Genomic DNA, 21,311 nt, shown 5'->3' with positions numbered 1-21,311 from the left:
GGGTCCATACATAAGTTAAATTTTTACATTTTATTTACCTACATTTTTATTTAAATAATTTTTGTTATTATTCAGGGCTCTGGATTAAATTTCAATTTAAATAGGTAATGATAAATGATACCGTGCTTTTAGAGTTCTATTTTTAGAATCGCAAGCCGAAAATAAAAACGCACAGCACAATAATTATTACAGTCAATATCTGTGTGTCACTATAATTCAGTGATTTGATTCACATTCGAACATTGATTGTGTCACTTAGTCGTTTGATCAATTAAGTTTTGAAAAATGAAGCCTTCCACATCTGGATTATCAAGAAGAAAACGTGTTGCTTTGTCAATTTAAAAAAGAATAGAAATTATTGCAGATCTAAGGAAAGGTGTTCCTGTTGTCGCATTGAGCAAAAAGTATGATGTTCCGAGAACAACAACCAATGATTTAAAGAAAAATGCTGAAGGAATTGAAAAGTATGCTTCGCAAATGGAATCATTGGATGGCCGGGTGAAACATCGTAAGACAATGAAAAAAGCCACAAATGAATAACTCGACACGGCTCTGTATTTGTGGTGCGTTCAAAAAAGAAGCGAAGTTGTTCCTTTGTCTGGACCAATTATTGCCGAAAAAGCGTTGTTTTTCAACATAAAATTGAATAACGATCCTTCATTCAAAGGAAGCAGCGGTTGGTTGGAAAAGTTCAAAAATCGCCACGGTATACGGGAACTGAAAATCGAAGTTGAAAACTGGAGCGCCGCAAGTAATGAAGTCGTTGACGAATATAAAAGAAAGTTTCAAGATATGATCGATGAATATGGTTTGACACGCGATCGAGTCTTCAATGCAGATGAAACTGGTTTAAACTACAAAGCATTGCCAACAAAAACACTCGCTGCACTGTCTAAAAAATATAAACCAGGATTTATAACGCAAAAGCAACGAATCACAGCAGTGATATGTTCAAATGCAAGTGGTGACCACGTTTTTACAAGGGCATTAATATGGACGCGCTTTTCGTTAACTACTACGCACAATATAATGAATGGATGTCCCAGGGAATATTCGCTGACTGGGTCAAAAAGTTATGTATTGCAAACCAAAATTTGTTTATCTATTTTTCTAACGTCTTGTTTTTTAGGTTTTTATACCGGACGTTCGACAATACTTGCAAGCAAAAAATTGCCACCAAAGGCGATTCTCATTTTGGACACTGCACCTGCCCATCCTGAAGCCGGTATGCTGCGAAGTGACGATGGAAATATCAAATATCACGTGCTCTTTTCTGCCAGCGAATACAACAGCATAGATACAGCCAATTGATCAATCGGTCATTGAAACATTCAAAAGAAGATACAGAAAAAAAATTATTAAGAGGAATATTCTTTGCCAGAATACTGGAAAGTATATAATTTAAAACATGCAGTCGACAATGCTGTGGATACTTGGGCTGATGTTTCGGGAGTGACGCTGAAAAGAGCGTGGAATAAATTATGGCCTTAACTCAAGATGAAAATGCCCCGTGATAGCCGAGCGTGATGCGGTAACAAATAAAGTTATGGCTGAATCAACAATTTTGTTTTCGTTGTCTAAAGATGATATAAACGAATGGTTAATTTGTGATGAGGACGCAAACGGCTATCGATTGCTTACAAATGACGAAATCAGAGGCGGACGAAACTGATTCAGAAGCTGACACAGACTTTGACTCCACTGTTTGTGCATCGCACACACACAAATTCATCGAGTGGTATTCTCGGCAAGAAGAAGCAAATAAAGTAGACTTGATGATTTTACGTCGATTAAGAAATTCAGCCATTGCAAAATGTGAAGTAACAATAAAACAAACAAAGATTTCGGAATATTTTAAATCAAATTGATTCGACTGTTTTAAGATAAATCCCTCTTATATTGTCAAATAAAACAAACAAATACAATATGAGAGTTATACTATGAACTTTTATTTTTTTTAATGTTCTGTTAACCGTCTTTTCGATTATCCGTCATATCCTTGGTCCGGTGCTCTGACGGATAATCGAGGTTCCACTGTAAATCAAACTATTATAAAAATTGTGGACTATTTTTTGTGCTACGTAAATAAACATTTTAAATAAACAAAATATGTCAATAATAATAAATATTGAATTGTTAAAAAACTACAAACCATAGATTATTTTATTGCAATTTAAACAAAATGGATCCAGGACTATTTTTATGACCGGTATAGTAGACCGTGTGCGACTACTGATACACAAATTAAACTGCGTCTGCTGAAAGGTTAAGTCTCCTGAGCTATATAAGAAGATGCAAGTGATGATTGTTTATAAAACACTTCCTTTCCTTATCTCCAAACTATATAAACATTATATCTCACTTAATATTGTTTCATAAATTAACCTTATCGCCAGTCTGAAAAAAGCAATTAAGGATGTAGCGTAGCGATAAGATATTTTTAAACTAAAATTCATTATTTTGTTAAATAAAAATGTTAGCAAGTTATCAAATTAAAACAGAAGAATATAAAAATAATTCCAGAAACGTCCATATTTCATAATTTAATGTCTACTCTCATATTATCCGTTCAGCCACTCTTCTCACTTCATTGGTTCATTGTTTAGGTCCTCAGTTTATTTTGTAGAGTCTGGGCCTTTATTTCGTAATTCTTATAGTCCGCCGTCCATTTTACGTTCTTACTATAGTCCTTTTCCATCATATTGATAGCACATTATGTATGCAAATCCTCAACAGGTCAAAAAACCATAGGCGTCACCCTATACTTGTTTTGAAATAAATAAAAAAAATTAATATTTTAAGATGCCGTCAACAATTCATTATCTTTTAAAAAATCTTCTGTAAAATAAGTGTCCACTAATCTCACTATACCTTTTTTGTGCGTAAAAAACGTCGGTATATATGCCACACGATTATTGTTAATTATACGCGGGTGATTAACCAGAGAATTCAATGTTTCACGAAATAAATTAATGTAAACAGTAATTTAAAGGTGATTATTGTTTTCTATACAAGTTATCGCCTGACACAAAAAGAATACCTTCTTTGAACGATTACCTGGAATTACTGATAAGGCTTCACTAATGATAGTTTAAGTAGTTTTTATGCCACATTACAGCTTATGCCAATAATATAAATTAGAAATTGTTTGCATCTTCCATTTAGTTTGTAGATGTACATTGTTCATGTCTTACCTACCTACGTTTTTGGTGTCGATATTTTGTTATTTGCATTTAAAAATGACGTCGACAACAGGTTTTATCCCGGTTAAGTGTAGTTTTAAAGGTGCCTTCAGTCTAAATATAATATTAAATGTACACGATGCACTTGTACATCAACGCCCTTTAAGTAATGTTCGTGAAATCGTTAACATGTGTTCAAATATGACAGGGGTTGGAGAAGCAACAATTTATAGATTCCTAAAAGAAAAAAAAGGAGGAACTGTTTCATCTCCCAAGAAGAGTGGAGGGAGTAAACCCTTGGAAATTGAAGAAATACATAAAAACATGATAAGACGCAACGTCCACTCATTTTTTTTTTTTAACAAAGAATTTCCAACATTGGACAAAATCCAAACATTAATTAGAGAAAACGAAGAGTTACCAATCATAAGCAACAAGAAATTATGGGGACTATTGAGAGAGATGGGATTTCTTTGGCAAAAGAATAGAAGAAAATCCGTTTTAATTGAAAAAAATTACATTGTATGTTGGAGACGAGATTATCTAAGAACTATTAAAAAGTACCGAGAAAAACGGAAAACAATTTTTTATTTGGACGAGACTTGGCTAAATGAAGGTCATACTGTACCATATCTATGGGTTGATACAAATGTGAAAAGTTCCCGTCAGGCATTCATCGAAGGTGTATCTACTGGAATAAACAATATTCCCGTTGGAAAAGGACGCAGACTCATAATAACCCATATTGGAAACGAATACGGTTTTGTCAATGGTGGATTATTAAGTTTTGCCTCAAAATCAACCAAAGATTACCATGAGGAAATGACTACTGACGTTTTTAAAGAATATTTTGAGCAAATGTTGGATTTAATTCCAAAAAATTCTGTCATAGTCATGGATAATGCTAGTTACCATTCAAGACTAGCAGAAAAATTGCCAACAACAGCATGGAAAAAAGGAGAGATAATCGAATGGTTGGATAAACACGCAATTGAGTACAAGGAGAATTCGACAAAAAAGGAATTATTACCTATTGTAAGGCAACATAAAGCAGCTTATAAAAAATATATAATTGATGAAATGGCATTAAATCGTGATGTAATTATTTTACGTTTACCCCCATACCACTGTGATCTGAATCCGATAGAAAATATATGGTCTCAAGTAAAGGGTGAAGTCGGACGCAAATACAAAACTTTTAAATTAGAAGACTTACAACAATTATTAGAACATTTCTTATCAAAAGTAACTCCAGAAAATTGGAAAAATGCTGTTAGTCATGCTCAGAAGGAAGAAAATAAAATGTGGAATTTGTATAATATGACTGATGCGATGCTGGAACCGGTAATAATTACCATTGGAGTTGAAGATTCCTTAGATTCTGAAGAAAGCAGTGAATCTGAAATGGAATTTGATTAAAATAATATTCATTTTTTTACAAATCGGCCCCTGTTACGGCCACAAGTTATTTTATATATAACCAATAAAATAAACATCTTACATTTCTTGCAAATTCATTAGTACCTGTTAATCTCCATCACTCCGACACTGGCAACTTTATTTAGGGATTAGTAACCCTCAAAACTATTGTATTCTATTCTGCTTCAACCTTTATACCTGGTGGTCATACTCAATTTAAAATTGTTTTCCTATATACTTCTCTAAACTTGTTGACAAATATCTATTTTTCATTGAGTCACCCGTATCAACAGTTAAGGGATTTGAATACATAATGTGCTATCAATATGATGGAAATGGACTATAAGTGCCTTTCTCAAGATTAGTACGTGTTTCTTTCAGTGACATATTGGTCTTCTGATTTTTGTCTCATTTGTTTGGTATAGTTTTGTGAGTCTACAGCCATAATTACACGTTCCGTGGCGTGTTGTGTCACTCCAAGCTTTTTGATGATTTTTGTCTTCAAAAATCTTTTCCATAAATCTGTGTGGCGAAAACACGTTGATTATAAACATTTAAGTTCCCTATTTAAATGTTATTCTACAACAGATGGTAGCGTTTAAAAAGATGGTTAACCATTAGGTACTAGGGTGCCATATGTAGAGTGACCATATGTACTTTTTTTAGTAGGACAGTACTTTCTTTTCAAACGCTGTCCTATTGTACTTTACGATTTACGAAGTACACCTAAATGTACTCTTTTTCTTAATCAAATCAAATGTATCTTCGCATATTGTGTTTTGCCAAGTTTGTAGAAGCGATGTTGTGAAGTACCACCTAACAGTGGCCGCAGTAATATCAAACATTTGTCAAAGAAAAAACACATGTTGATTACAAATGCGAACTCGAAGAGCAGCAAATTGGAAACTTTTGTTTAAAGTGATAATTTAAGTTCTGAAAATATGTTGATTGTTGCCAAGGAAGGTATTTTTGCTTACCATACAATTAAGCATTTGCAAAGTTTCAGATCCTTCGACTGCACGTCAAAACTAACTGTAAACATGTTTGGACCTAAATTTGCAGCAACTCGAACTAAGACTGAGGCGATTGTAAAAAATGTGTTAGCTCAAAAATCGACTTTCGAAAAGCAAATTTTGTTAACATTACGATCGGTTCGTCGAATAATAGAGAAATTAAAGTTGTGCTCTTAATGGAAAGGTGTTTTGACGGAGAAAAGGGTATCCAATTAAAATTACTTCAGCTGCGTGATTTACCTGGTGAAACATCAGAGCAGTTGAAAGATTACGTGGTCAATGATTTGAATCACCATAATCTACTTCAAAAATGCATCTGAATGTCTGCTGATAATACAAATACAAATTTTGGTGTAATGCGAAGAAAATGATGAACAATTTATTCAGCAAATTAAATGTTTCTCGTAGAATACCCGTGATTGGAATTGGTTGTATGGCACACATTTTTAAAAACTGTTTATAAAATGCGACAGAGTGGAGAAACTAAAACAGTTTTGCGATTTTGTTGATGTCGAGTACCAAAAATGTTGTCGTTTTCACAAACAAGATTTTTGAGCCTAATGCCAGCCACTGAACAAATTATACAAATGTTCAAACCCTTGAAAGCATATTTTTTATGGATTGATAATTGTGCAACAGTTCCAAAACAGTTGTACAATGTAGATGACAAAATATGCGCAACAGAGGCCGCTTTGGAGTATTTCGAACTCATAAATAAGCTTCAAAATCGCTTAAATGAGTTATTTTTACCGTTTAAAGTAAGAGTCACTCCAAAACTAAAAAATATGGAAGACCTCGACCTTAATGTAAACTATCGGGATATCTTCACCATGCATGTCAAGCAGTTCTATTCAAATTGTGTAACATATTTGAAAAACTGGAGTGAAAATTTAAGTGAACTAAAGCTATTTGGATGGGTTAACTTGAAAAAACTAAGTTTCTTGGGCTGAAATTTTGTGGTCGTGTGAGGCTTTTAAGAACTACATAGGTCCTATATTGAATCAGTATGAACTGTTTGATAAAGTTAGTCTAATACGAACCTACGTTACAGAAGATAAAATCGCAGACTGTAATTCGAAAAATATTTCTACCTACCGGAGAAATCTTCCAAAAAGAAAGCGCTTTGAAAAACTCAAAATTCAATGCAAGTTTGTTTTTTGTCTGCCTAGGACGAGCGCTTGAGCGTTGACATTTAATAAACAAAGCAGAATATTTTGGTTTGTGCTCTGCAAAATGTCTTATAAAATTGATATTCGTCAAGGTGTTTATAATATGGTTGGCGAATGTCGAAACGAGATATTGTTAATATTTATCGAGATCAAAACATAAGCAAATCGACAATTTATCGCACAATCAGAGAATGTGAAGAAGTTATACCATGTGTTAACTTTCGTAAAAGTGGCCGACCGCGGATTTTGAACCATATAAGAGAGGCAAGACTGATTGAAGCAGCTAAGAACAAAATTGGGGTCTCACAGCGAAAACTGGCCAGAAGATTTCATGTTGGGAAGACTACAGTATACAGGACCCTATCGAGTAACAATATTATCTACCGGAAAAGAAGGAAAGCTCCAAAATACACAGAAGATCAATTAGAGAGAATTCCGAGATGTTGCCGCGCTTTAAGGCGAGTGCATTTCGTCAACAAGTTGATCGTGATGTACGATGAAAAATATTTTACTTTGTCCAACTCTGTGATGAAGGGTAACGATGGGTTTTACACGAACTATTACGAAAATGTACCTGATGAAATAAAATTCAAAAGTAAGAAAAAATTTGAGGACAAAATTTTGGTATGGTGTGCAATTTCTGAGGCTGGCTTTATCTCACAGCTCTACATTGGTGTTGTTCGAGGCGAAGCCTTAAACGCAAATATTTATATTCAAAGATGTCTCTCTAAATTGCTTCAGTTTGTGAACACACATCATGCAAATGATCAAATAGTCTTTTAGCCAGATCTTGCTTCATGTCATTACGCGAGGATCACAAGGGACTGGTACGAAACTAACAACATTACCTTTGTACCGAAAGCAGACAATCCCCCCAACCTACCTCAGACTCGTCCAATTGAAGAGTTCTGGGCAATATTAAGTCGGAGTCTTTAATAACCGATAGGAAGCACAAAATCAGAAACAGTTAAGACGCCGCATATATACAAAAATTAGATAAATTGACGCTGAGGTCATCCAAAGGATGATGCAACGTATCAGGGGAATTATTAGGCCAATCGAAAATAATGGTCCCTTGTCTGTCATTTGAATTTTGATTTATAATAAGGATAGTTAAGTTAAATTGTTGAATAATTTAATAAAAATATAAGATTATTGTGGTCAGAGTTATATGCTTTTGAAATTTTTCCCAAAACTTTAGGACTATACGTTATTTGAAAAACTGGAGTGAAAATTTAAGTGAACTAAAGCTATTTGGATGGGTTAACTTGAAAAAACAAGTTTCTTGGGCTGAAATTTTGTGGTCGTGTGAGGCTTTTAAGAACTACATAGGTCCTATATTGAATCAGTATGAACTGTTTGATAAAGTTAGTCTAATACGAACCTACGTTACAGAAGATAAAATCGCAGACTGTAATTCGAAAAATATTTCTACCGGAGAAATCTTCCAAAAAGAAAGCGCTTTGAAAAACTCAAAATTCTATGCAAGTTTGTTTTTTGTCTGCCTAGGACCAGCGCTTGAGCGGTTGTTCTCAAATATCAATAACTATTTGGAGTCTCACAGGGACAGATCTGTGGGACTGTCTTGTACTGCGAATAGGCAGCTAAACTGAAATGGAAATGGGCTGGACATAACAAACGTCTTAAGGGATGGCCGATGGAATAAAGAAATCGGGAACTGGCGGCCATATGAAGCCAAAAGACCACGAGGAAGACCGCAAATGCGCTGGAGCGACGATATTAAAAGAACTGCAGGACCAAAGTGGAAACGTCTTATAAACAACAGAGATGAATGGCGAGAATTAGAAGAGGCCTATATTCGGCAATCCGGATAGAGAGAAGGGTTAAAAAAAAATTGGAGTCCCAACAAATCACAGTAGAAAATATCTACTCTGAAAGCAATCATGCAAGTCTACACAAACTTCGATGTTTCGTGCAATGAAATTTTCAATTCTTAAAGAGCAAACCACAACAACTTCTAAAGGAAATTTATGATTCCAAAAAGTACGACTGGTACCAAAATGATGATCAAAATGTTCAGGCAGGAACGTTGAAAGAAAGTTAGCTTTTAATATATATATATATATATATATATATATATATATATATATATATATATATATATATATATATATATATATATATATATATATATATATATATATATATATATATATATATATACAGTAGACTCCATCTATAACGAGAACTGAAATGACAGACTAATTACCTCGTTATAAGCCGATCTCGTTATATCAGACAATAATAATACTGTGCATACATATGAATCTGTAGTTTTCTAAACCATTAACTTCCTATAGTGAAGCCATTCGGAGCAATATAAGATGCTAATAAATATTGTTTGAATGGCGTTTTTGAAAAAAAGTTATTTACTTTTATTGTCAATGAAATATATTAAAGCATAAAAGAGTTGTTTACTTTTATTATCAATGATATACGTTAAAACAAAAAATCTGTACTTATATTATTTTCCAACTACATAATGTATAAAGCGTATTTTCAAGGATATCATAAACTATTGCTTCTGCAATTTTAAGAACTCTGTCATTTTTAACTGCTTTAAATGGTCCAGTATCATTCTATCATATTTTCTAAAGATGTGAAACAGTTGTATTTATTCATTGTAAAGAAGTTTATTGCGAGCTGCAGTTAAGTTTATTGAGGGGCTGTTTGAAAAGGTATTTATTTATAGCCACGACCGACCAAAAACGTAAAAAACACGTTTTTGGATCTTATTTGCTCTCGTTATAACCAAATTTGCCTCGCTATAGACGGTTATAGTTCAATAGAAATTTCACGGGACATCTAATGTATCTCGTTATAAGCGAAACCTCGTAATAACCGTGTTCGTTATAGAGGGAGTATACTGTATATATATATATATATATATATATATATATATATATATATATATATATATATATATATATAATTTATGTACGTATATTTGATTTAAAAAAATCGTTTTCTTATTGTTTCATTAAAGATTCGTAAAATTTTGACAAGAAAAATTATTTCCTAGGGTATTAGCAGCGTATTTCCTTAAAAATTATAAATGTACTTTTCTTTGTTGCTCACCCTACATATATGATACACTAAACAACGATCTTTTCATCGTGACTTACATCCTGAATGTGAACGTTGTGTAGTACTAGAAGAAAAGAAAAAAAAATGAAAAAATTTTTCCTCGAAAAGTCAAGTATGGATTGGTACAGTTGTATGATATTAAAATTTACAGTGAAATCAGATTGGGAAGGCTGGAAGAAGAATGTTTGTGAAACTTTTAGAAGTAAAAAGTGATCTCCAATCTGATATGCTTACACATTTAAATCTCAAACTGGCTCTTTATTAGAATATGCAATAAAAAAGGAAAAGCTACTACTCTTGGTGAGTAAATCCATTGACACAAGCACATTAATAGGTTTAATAGCTATTGGCCTACCAAATAATGTGGCAGATAAAATTCTCGATACTCAAGATTTGTATCATGAGATAGGTAAACTTGAACACCTTGCAACTAGAAATATAATGAAGAAGACAAACTATGCAGAAAATAAATTTAAACAAATTTGTTCACAAAACAAAACATACAGGTCACAAAATTGATTTTGATTTTAAAAACTCCAGAACCATAGCCCCCATCCGCTTATATAAACCAAGAATTATCCGAGAAGCCAGAAATTGAAAAAAAAAACAAATTGTCTTAATAAAAGAGATGACAGCATCCGATTACCTTCGACATGGAGACCCCTCATAAAGAAAATATCGTCAGCTCCACTCTCCCATAAAAATCCATGTCAGAAATGTTCGCGCCAAACCTAACGCCAATCTCCGCGCCAACTGCCACGCCAACCACCACCCAAACCACATCACCATCGACGGTATAAATGAACCATCCGCTAATCCCAGTAGCAGTAATGCATTGATTAGTGGTCAATGTAGTAGTGTCTGGAGACTCAAGAGACTGGGACATCGGAAGCCCTGAAGAAGACGTCAGAGAGGATGTCGAAAGCTCGGCGCAGTGACAATTGACGCGGTTCAACCCGGAAGCCTGTTAAGTTTAATATTATTTCTTGTAATAGTATTAATCTTAGCTTTAGGTTTAATATATATAGCATATGCTGTAAATCATCTTCACTTTGAAAGAGTATTATTGCGTCGTCTGCATAGCAGATTATTGTAAGTTGTTTTTCTCCCATTTGGTATCCTTTTTTAGTTTTTACTGTTTTTATTATTTCATTCATATTCAGGTTGAACAATAGAGGACTCAGGGAATCTCCCTGTCTTATCCTTTTTCCAGCTTCAATAGAGTCGGTTAGATCTTCTTCTACTTTTACTTTTATTGTGTTATTTTGGTAGACATTTTCGATCGTTTTGATTATTTCTTGAGGTATCTCTCTTGCGTACAATAAGTGGATAACGTCCTTTAATTTGACCCGGTCAAATGTTTTTTAAGATCCATGAAACATCGACGTGCTAGTGTTATACTTTTATTCGGTTTATTTTTTATCACTTTGGTTGTTAATTTTAGTGTTGTGTTTAATAAATTAATTCCTCTGTAATTTTCCGGGTCCGATTTGTCTTCCTTTTTGAAGATATATTATAATATACAATGGGTGGCCAAATTATTAGGGACACTACATATATTTTTGTATTTTCTACTTTAAATGGTTTTTTTTTACCAAAAAAATTGGTGTATATCCGTATTATATTTGGCAGTTCTTCTGGTATGATTATTAAAATTTTTGATAAGCGGCAACACTAGTAGACTGCGTATGTACGAAATAATAGGTTTGTTCGTACAGGCGTCAGCAACTGTCAGCAACTGCACGACGCACGCGTGTTTCATTGCTATTGCATCTCAGTTGGTCATCGGCTGTTATCGCAGTGAGGCTTAAAAATATTTGCAAGTTGTTTAAAACTTTTTTAAAGTGCTAGGTTTTCGTGTCAGATATATTTAACAGGTAAGTAAAATTTGTTATTTAGTCATTTTTGCTGCTTTTAATGACACGATTTTATTTAAAAATATTGTTCAAAATCAAAATTATTTTTTTAGTATGGGAAACTCTACACTTTCCCAAAGAGTAATAACAACTACTGCAGGTGTTTCAAAGTCTGTAGTAAATCGAATTAAAACAAAAATTGATTCAAACGAAGCATTAGAACCGGGCCGTGTTGGAAAATGTGGCAGAAAAATGATCACTACTCGTACTGACCATAAAATCAGGGACATTTGTCTCAAAAATCGTAAAAAGAGTGTGGCACATCTGACTACGATGATAAATACCAAAGGAATTAATGTTTCCAGAAGAACAGTCCCACGAAGACTGGCCGAAGAGAATCTGACAGGTCGCCGCCCTATGAAAAAACCACGGCTCACCGAAGCCTTGAAGAAAAAGAGACTCCAATGGGCCAAGCAGCACCAAAGTATGACCGTTAAAGACTGGAGTCGAGTAAGTGCAACTTTTTTTAACGAATGAAGTTCGTGAACAGCGAATATTTTCATTTTTTCAGGTATGCTTCTCCGACGAATCAACCTTCCAGATTTTGCTGGATAAAAGTGCGTTCGTCCGACGACGTCCTGGGGAGCAGTTCCATCCAGATTGCATTGTGGAGAGAGTTAAACATCCGGTTAGTGTCATGGTGTGGTCTGTAATCTCGGCTAAGGGTATGGGACGTTTATACATCGTGGAAGGGACAATGAGACAGGACCAGTATAAGCGAATACTTGAAACTTGGCTACTTCCCCAGCTAAAAGAATGGTTCCCTGGTCAAAAAAATTACATTTTTATGCACGATTCTGCACCGTGCTACAAAGCTAGAAGTGTAACTGCATTTCTGTCCAAAGAAAATATTGCAGTTCTGCCCTGGCCGGGAAACTCACCTGACATGAACTCCATAGAGAGTATGTGTGAGTTAACCAAACGGGAGATCGCCAAAGATGTTATTACAATGAAGCGGCAGTTGATTGAAGCTCTTATTAAAGAATGGCATCATAACCCAAAATTAAAACACAATGCAGAAGTTTGTATTCAGAGCATGCCCCGACATGTAGAAGCTGTAATTGCAACAAAGGGTGGCATCACTAAATATTGAAATTAGTGATTTTATGTAACAATTTTTTTGCGAAAAAAATAAATGGTTTTACTAACAGAACTCATCGTGTTTGTGACCTTAATACCATACTCTTTTATACAAAAAATATATGCAAGCCTTAAAGCGAATAACTTGCTAAAAAAATTCAGTTAAACTAGAAAATTAAGAAATCATCTTATGAAATCATCTTACTGTCCCTAAAAATTTGGCCACCCACTGTAATAATATATTTGTAGAGTGAAATAAATAAAATGATATAAATTAATTGTGCATTTAGTGTTAGTGTTAGAAGACTGTAAATACCTAAATAAAATAAATGTCACAATAAGTAAAAGCATATATCAAAATACCAAAAAACATACCTCGTAGGGCTTTGGAAACCCATTCTCGTGGGTGAAGGTGAATTGCATGTAAAAATATTTCCTCCTCCAACTTGTAAATTTAGTTGCAGAGATCCTAAACGGTTATTCTTTGCTGTATCGTTAGAATCGTTCATAAGGCTGAGATCTTCCCAGGATTGTGAAATTTGCATCGCGTGGTGGATTTCCCGCTCGTGTGCCAATTCACGTGTATTGCTAATACCCTCATGTTCCTCTTGGCGCAGTTGATTGATTCGAGGTGTCAGTCGAGGACCCAGAACCTTTAAAAAAATTTGAATAATATCAACCACCCAAAAATTTACATAGATTTTTAAATAATATGATAATCTTCCTAGTTGAAATTGAGCTTGCTTTTATGTCAAAATCTCCTAAACTACTATTGTAAAGTACAATGGCCTGGAAGGGATAGTGAGGATGCCCAGAAGTTGGGTATAACTTTGGGTGGCATAGAAGTTTATCCAAGGGGATGTTTAATCTTGGAACTAAAAGAGAACGGAGGGAAGAAACGGAAAAAAATCAGTGGCATTTTCGTCTCTGACAACTGGAGTAAGCTGTTTTTATTACTAGCTGTAACATAAATTTAAATGGACAGAATCAGTTACATCTTACAAACAAATATCCCTTTCAAAAATTAATACCTTTTTACATCTTTATATATATATATAGTTCAGCTCAACAGGCCTCAAAGGCCCAAGGCTTCAACGGTTTTCTTCCAGTTCTTTCTATCTTGTGCTAAGTTTTTCCAATCTTGTACCCGCAGCGACTTCAGATCTTCTTTTGCCGACTCCAGCCATTTTCTTCGGGGGCGGCCTCTTTTTCTTTTTGTACCAGCCTCCGTGTTTATTAATTCATTGGGAACTCTTCCTTCCTTCATTCTTGCTATATGTCCGAGCCATCTTAATCTTTGAATTTTAGCAAGTCTTGTTATTTTTGGTTGCCCATATATTTGCATTATTTCTTCATTCGTTCTTCTTCGCCAGATGTTCCCTTCTTTTACACCTCCGTATATCCTTCTAAGAATTTTTCGTTCCCATCTATCTAATTTTACTTCCATATCTTTATTTAGTGTCCAGGTCTCGCTAGCATAGAGTACTGTAGGTCGGATAACTGTTGTATATATTCGTTTTTTTGCTGTTCTGGATATTATATTCGACCTCAGTATCTTAGTCAGGCTCCCAGCACTCTTACTACCTTTGGCCATTCTTTTTATGATTTCTTGGTTCTCTTCGTTCCTATTTGTTAGTGTCACTCCCAAGTAATCGAATTGGCTAACAACTTCAAAGTTATATTCTTTACTTGGGCTTTGTATCTTAAAGAACTGTCCTTGATGATTTTCGTTTCCCCTCATCACCATATATTTTGTTTTTTCTTCGTTTATTTCTAAACCATATTCCCTGGCCATTCTCTCTATTCTAGTAAAGATTTCTCTTAATTCTGCAGGTCTCCTTGTTATTAAGGTAACATCATCTGCATATGCTACGCATTGATGCCTGTGATGATATATTGTGCCTCTAGTGTAGATGTTACACTCTCGTAAAATCTTCTCTAAGATCAAATTGAAAAAATCTGTTGATAACGGGTCACCTTGTCGCAGACCTCTATTAGTGATAAAGCTATCCGAAACCCGTCCTTCTAACATGACTTTACTTTTAGTATCATTGAGTATGCATTTAGTCAGTCTTACTATTTTTGGTGGAAATTTAAAATATTCCAGTGCTTCGAATACTCTATTTCTTTTTATAGTATCATATGCCTGTCTAAAATCAATAAACAGCATGTGTAATGTTAGGTTGAATTCATATGAGCTAGCTAAAATTTGTTTCATTGTAAAAATTTGGTCTATTACCGATCTGTTTGCTCTGAAACCTGCTTGATATTCACCTAGACAATTTTCAACTTTTGTTTTAATTTTATTTCTAATTGATATGGCCAGAATCTTATACACTGTATCTTGTAGAGCTATTCCCCTGTAATTTTTACATTCTGTAACGTCTCCTTTTTTATGCACTGGACATAAGATTGCTTCTTTCCACTGATTGGGTATTTTTTCTCTGATCCACACTTCGCGTATTAACTCAGCGATTTCTTTTTGCACCATTTCGCCACCTTCTTTTAGAAACTCAGCAATGATACCATTTTCACCAGGTGCTTTGTTGTTTTTTAAGTTTTTTATGATCTCTATAATTTCTTCCTTGGTAGGTACTTCTTCATTTACATCTGGTTCCCTTACTTCTTCATGTTGTAGTTGCGTTTGTTCTCTTTCATCTTGGTCGTCCGTACATAATATGTTCTCAAAATAATTGGCCCACCTTCTTAATTTTTCATCTGTTCCACCTAACAGATTCCCCTCTTCATCTTTATAATATCTTGATGTGGTTTTGTATTGGGTTCGGTCTCGTTTTATTTCTTGGTAGAAATTCCTGACTTGTTTATGTAAAAAATCTTCTTCAATACGAACTAGTTTCTGCTCTAAACTTGACCGCTTCTTCCTTCTACAAATCTTCTTTGCTTCCCGTCTTTTTGCGGCATAAGCTTTTTTATTCTCTTCATTATTTCTTATTATACTATTTATTCTAGCTTTATTTCGGTCATTAATGGCTTTCTTACAGTCCTCATCATACCAATCCGTTTGTTTACATTGTCTGTTTCCTGTTAATACTGAGTCGGCTGCTTCTTGAATTTTTTCTTCTAGTTGTACCCATCTGCTTTCTATATCATTTACTGTTGTCTGGCTTTTCAGTTTCTCTTCAATTTGCTTTTTACATCTTTACCTAATGTTAAACACTAATTTCTCTCGACGACTTGGTAAAACTGGACAAAATTTTTGTATTAAAGATGATCACAATAAAAAAACTATTTAAAAAAATTAAAATTAAAATGTACCTTGGTCAGTATCATATCATGATATGCTGTTATGAGAATTTACGCTTCTTATAATCTACATACAAATTTTGTGTTGTGCATAAAAAAAGGTTATTCAAAGATACTAAAAAAATTAGTGACATACCCTATAAACAAACAAAGCACTACACTGCAACTATAAATACATGTGAAAAAATTAAAAATAAAACGGGGTACATTTCCTTCATTCACCATCACAAAATATTCAGCATTGTGATTGAATCTGCTGTGGGAGGTTATAATAAAAGGTAAAAAACTTAAGAGGAATTTTGCTTTCACCATCGTCGGTCTAACTGTAACTCTTTATTTCATTTTTAACTAGCTGCTGCATACTTTGTAACGAGTTCGTCACTTCAATAATCCTTTCATCACTTTTAAAGAAATTCTTTAAATCCATATTCCTTTAATATCTCTTAGTAACTTTTAATTTCTAAGTTGGTATTAAGCAGCGACTCCAAGAGGCAGTTTTGGAAAACTATATACATGCTTCTTCCGACTCGGGTCACTCTTGTTTTGACCTCGGGGAAGAAAAGTTGGGTTTAAACCAGTATTCGGCTAAAGATGAGCTAAAATTTGTTTTAAGAATAGTAATTTTTTTTTGGGAAGAAAAGTTGGAGAAAGTTTTGGAGAAAAACCCTCTCCAGACGAATAATTTAAAGAACTATTTATTATTCTTATATCTAAAGTGTTTGTCAGTATTACTACCTAATATTTTATAGAGAAACAATAATTCGATTTGAAAGACCTGATTTGATTGACAGGGTTAAACTTAAAATTCTGTTTAATAAAAAACGACGATTTTGTAGTTAGTCATTTTTGGAACCAGGCCATCGATATATTAATGCTGCTGCAGCAGGAAAATATAAATAACATTTTAATATCAAATGGATTCTAGAATGGATTAGGAATCAATTCAACTCCTGACCATGAATAGAACAACACTATCGATTCTGGAAGAGGTTACATATCGTCTAGTGAGGGCATTAGTGACATAACTCGAAAAACATGGATCTGAGATAATCCCAGTTGAAGTTTTTATAAAATCTTTTTAATTTTTTAACGGCTTTATGGTTCAAAATGTACTGATTTCTGTTTTATGTAAGAGTTAAATTATGTTTACGGTACAACGTCATAAATTTCTGTTCAAATAACAAGTAAAAAATAAAATAAAATAATTATATAATATAATACATAAAACTCAAAGTTAATCCCGAAAATATCTGCAATAATTAAAAAATCATTAGAAAATACAATTAATTTTCTTTTCGCAATTGTTGAATGAAACTAGAATGGGCAGAAGGAATAGATTTATTTAAAAGAAGGGATTGTAGATCCTCGAACTTCCTTGTAGGAACTGGCAATAGCTGTTGATATACAGATGTCAATTCATGGTCTGCTATAGATGATGATGCTTGTCTGGTAGTGTGATGTGCTGTGCGAATGCTAACTGATTTAAATGTAGGTCGGCTGTATGAAGTTTTATAAAAGAATGTCTCAGGATGCTCTTTTTCAACCAGAACTGTGGATATAGAATTAAAATTAATGCTTTTACCATAGTTGTTTTTATTGAAAGGTGTTAGCACATTCTTTGTTAATTGTTTCAGGTCAACAAATTCAGTAGGATCCAATTCAGTCACTCTAAAAGGATGACTGCTTTTTCTGGCACTGGAAATTATTGCTGCATAGTGTGCTGGTACATAGGTCGGTCCACCTTTCAATGATTTTTTTTATGATTTTCTCAATCACTGAGTGTGTGCAGTCTCCTTCGTTTTGTCTGTGACCCACAACAAAAAATTTATATGTGATGCTCTTTATCTTGAAAGTAGTGAGAGCATACAACAATATTGTGATAATAAATTTGTTCTTTCTTTATCTACCACAATTGTAGGAGTAAAGAATTATCTCCAACTCGTCAGAATCTGCAGCTGTTGCCATTTTTTCCAAGAATTTGAGTAAACAACTTCCGATTTCAATTAAACCAAGCTTTCCTTCGCCTTCATGACAAAAATAGCACTTGACATTACCAATCCTTTTTTTTTGCAGTTCACAAACTGTAAAATTATAACATTTTTAATAATGGTTTAATTTGGTTTTATAGTAAAAACTGGAAACGTCTCCCCTGGGGACTGGCAATCAAGCAAAACATGAAACTATGTAAAACTACTTAATTCTGACTGATTTTGGCTTCATTGCTTTTTTCAGTCTGAGTTAATTCTTTCTCTTTAATACGCAACTCATATATGTGTCTTTCAGTTCATCTTTGTCATTAGGACCACTATTTATATAAGTTGTGCACATCAGACATTGATCTTTCTTAGGTATGTGAAAACACATATTAAATTCATAGTTAAAAATGTGCCTATACATTGATACTTTTCCACACGATCAGCCATTTGCAGTGCACAATTCCTTGTATTCATTATACAGTTGAATCAAAGTTTTACTTCCATCAATATACAATCTTGCAGTATTATTTCTTATATAATAGCTTTCTAGAGCTGGTATCATCCATAGGTGCTCTCTAATACCGTCTTCAATGTTTTCTGGAACATTACTTTTCTTGTTTTTAAATTACATGGAAAATTATAATGTAGGTATCTACTAACTGAATTGGCAAGCTATCTTTTAATGAAATTGACCATGCACTAAAAAACAAATCTAGATACATTTGCATTTGATTTTTAGGTAATTTCTGACATAACTAGATTTACATCAGTAATTTTATGAAAAAAGTTATTCAACTTACTGAAATAATATATCTTTACTCGGTTTTTGTCACTAATGCTAAATTTTACAGCACATCAGATTCACTGTGAGAGACAGACTGCAAGATTCATCAGTATTGCGTTAGAATGGGAACATAAAAACAACCTGCATTGCAGATGATCTAGATCTTTTAGACTAAAGCATAGATGTAGAGCTACACAAAAAAGATCTTTCTGTTTATAATGAGGAAAGGTATATGAAGCCAGATGACCCGTTTGAAAGCTACAACCTGCAACATTAGTTCATCTCTTGTCAGAGAACTACTATGTATTTAGTAAAGAACCCCAATACATGTATGTAATAAACATACCAACTAGAACATGGCAGCTTTTCATGTAAGTTTTCATCATTATTAATGACTTCAGATATTACCTAACATGTATTTTAAATCATTATTTGAATAATAAAAGTAAATATGGAACAATTTAAAGTTGACCCAATATTCCTTCAGAATTACAGTAGAATAGTACCATATCAATATGCAAGGTATGAATCAAATCATCACTTGACAACAACAGAAATTCCAGAAGGTAGTATAGAATAAATAGCAGTAAATACCCATACAACAAAATGTATGTATGGATCAAACTCTCCTCATTTCACCTAATACAACCTTTAACCCAAAGAATGATATATGTATATTTTTTTATGGAAAGGATTGATTGTGGGTAATAATAATAAATGAACAAAATTCGTTACTTACAGGCGATCCAGGCACTTGACTAAAACTAGCACTGAATCTTCTAGTCCTCATTTGTGACGAACCAAACGAAAAAGGCTGCAGTTCTCTATGGAGATAAATCAACAATCAAGGTGTTGAATGTGACATCAGAATTTACATACCTGTTGGAAGAGGAAGGGCTGGTAGTCATTACACTTGTAGATTCATTAATCATCGGAGCACTAGAGCATCTTTTCAATGTACCAGGTCCACTGCTAGGACTAGGACCATCAATGTCCATAGCTGAGGACTGAGAAAAATTTGAGAATGACATTCGGGAACTGTATCGCCCAATTTGATTTTATACGGAACATTTGATCACTAACACCACAGAAAACTACGAATAATAATATTGCATTTTAAGTTTACTTGTCTATGTTATACATGTAATTTATAAAAATAACTAAAAATCGGCTTCCAACATTTACACTTTGCCAATGTCAGCTGTCATCAGGTTGTCAGTTGTGGTGACAAATGTCACAAATAAAGCTTCTTCAGTTTAGTTTATTTATGTTAAATGTCGTTACGTTACTGCCGCCGAATAACCAGCCGTCACTTAACTTCCGTTGATTCCGGGGTTTATCTGGTTGTTATATTGGTGTTCTTTTTTTGTAATCTAACTTTTTTTAGTACTGTATTCTTTCTTATACTTTTTTTAATGGGTACCTACTGTTATTTTTTTCTAACTTCCTTCGTTTTATTTTCCCGTTTTAGTAAATTGAAACTGTCACAATACGACAATACTTTATTACATATATCACAAACACATATTACTTTACATTCAGGGGTTTTCTGAATTGTCGAAATTTAAAAAAACGGTCAAATACAAAAGAAGACTTTTGGCATTTAAGACCAAAAAATATTCGTAGCTTTATAAAGTTTTATAATTTTATGTCTTACTGCGATTCTATCGTAGATTTTTTATCTAATTTCTACGTTTTTCTCTAATAATTCGTCATACCATTATTTTCGTTTATTAGTTGAAAATGTGTGTAGAAATAATTTTAAAATATAGTTAAACAAGTGTTTAGATGCTTATTGAAAAATTAACACTAAATATAGGAAAAACACGAGTTTTTATAGAGAATACGACATAGTTGTACAAATAGATTTTCTTCTTCCTTAAGTTTCATCTGCACTGGTTCATTCAACCCATTCCTTTAGGTTCTTATGTCACGATATTCTTGGTCATCTCTCTTGTCGAGTTCCTCGAATTCTTCCTTGTATAATGAGTTAATAATGAATATTTTTGCCCTTTTATCACAAATTATCGTCTTTTGATGGTTAATTTTATTTCCGCTTTCTTTCCTATCCTTCTACTTACTTCCACGTTTAACATTCATTGAATCCATGATATTCGTAGGATTCTTCTGTAACGCCGAAATTTAGCACATTGGACGCCAGTACGCTTTTGTTACCAGACACAAAATGGATACAATTGTCGACGATATTTTTTCTCGGCCTATGTTCCATTTTTTTTTTTTTTTTTTATTAAAAATATCATCTACTTGCCTTCAGAGATCATGATTATTTTTTTTATATCTGCTTTTGTTTTTGAGTTATTCCTAATTTTCCTGTGATCTCCATGAGGGTTACGCGGTACCACAACTTTAATTTGAATTGATGTACCGCGTGACTCTCAT

At 33.6% G+C, this 21,311-nt stretch overlaps 1 protein-coding gene across 1 annotated transcript in view; it reads right to left on the bottom strand.

Moving 5' to 3' along the window:
- Nucleotides 1-20,123, bottom strand: part of LOC140449766 (PABIR family member 2) — a 30,224-nt gene extending 10,101 nt beyond the window's left edge. Inside the window, exons 1-3 of the mRNA XM_072543099.1 lie at nucleotides 19,791-20,123; nucleotides 19,651-19,735; nucleotides 13,263-13,540 (exon numbers count right to left, since the gene is read on the bottom strand). Coding sequence (XP_072399200.1) covers nucleotides 13,263-13,540; nucleotides 19,651-19,735; nucleotides 19,791-19,942 — 515 coding nt within the window. The 5' untranslated portion in view covers nucleotides 19,943-20,123. The remainder of the gene's footprint in view (nucleotides 1-13,262; nucleotides 13,541-19,650; nucleotides 19,736-19,790) is intronic.
- Nucleotides 20,124-21,311: the final 1,188 nt, after the last annotated feature.

The sequence above is a fragment of the Diabrotica undecimpunctata genome, chromosome 9, assembly GCF_040954645.1.
Source record: "Diabrotica undecimpunctata isolate CICGRU chromosome 9, icDiaUnde3, whole genome shotgun sequence".
Taxonomy (NCBI): domain Eukaryota; kingdom Metazoa; phylum Arthropoda; class Insecta; order Coleoptera; family Chrysomelidae; genus Diabrotica; species Diabrotica undecimpunctata.
This window is presented reverse-complemented; position numbering and strand designations above follow the sequence as displayed.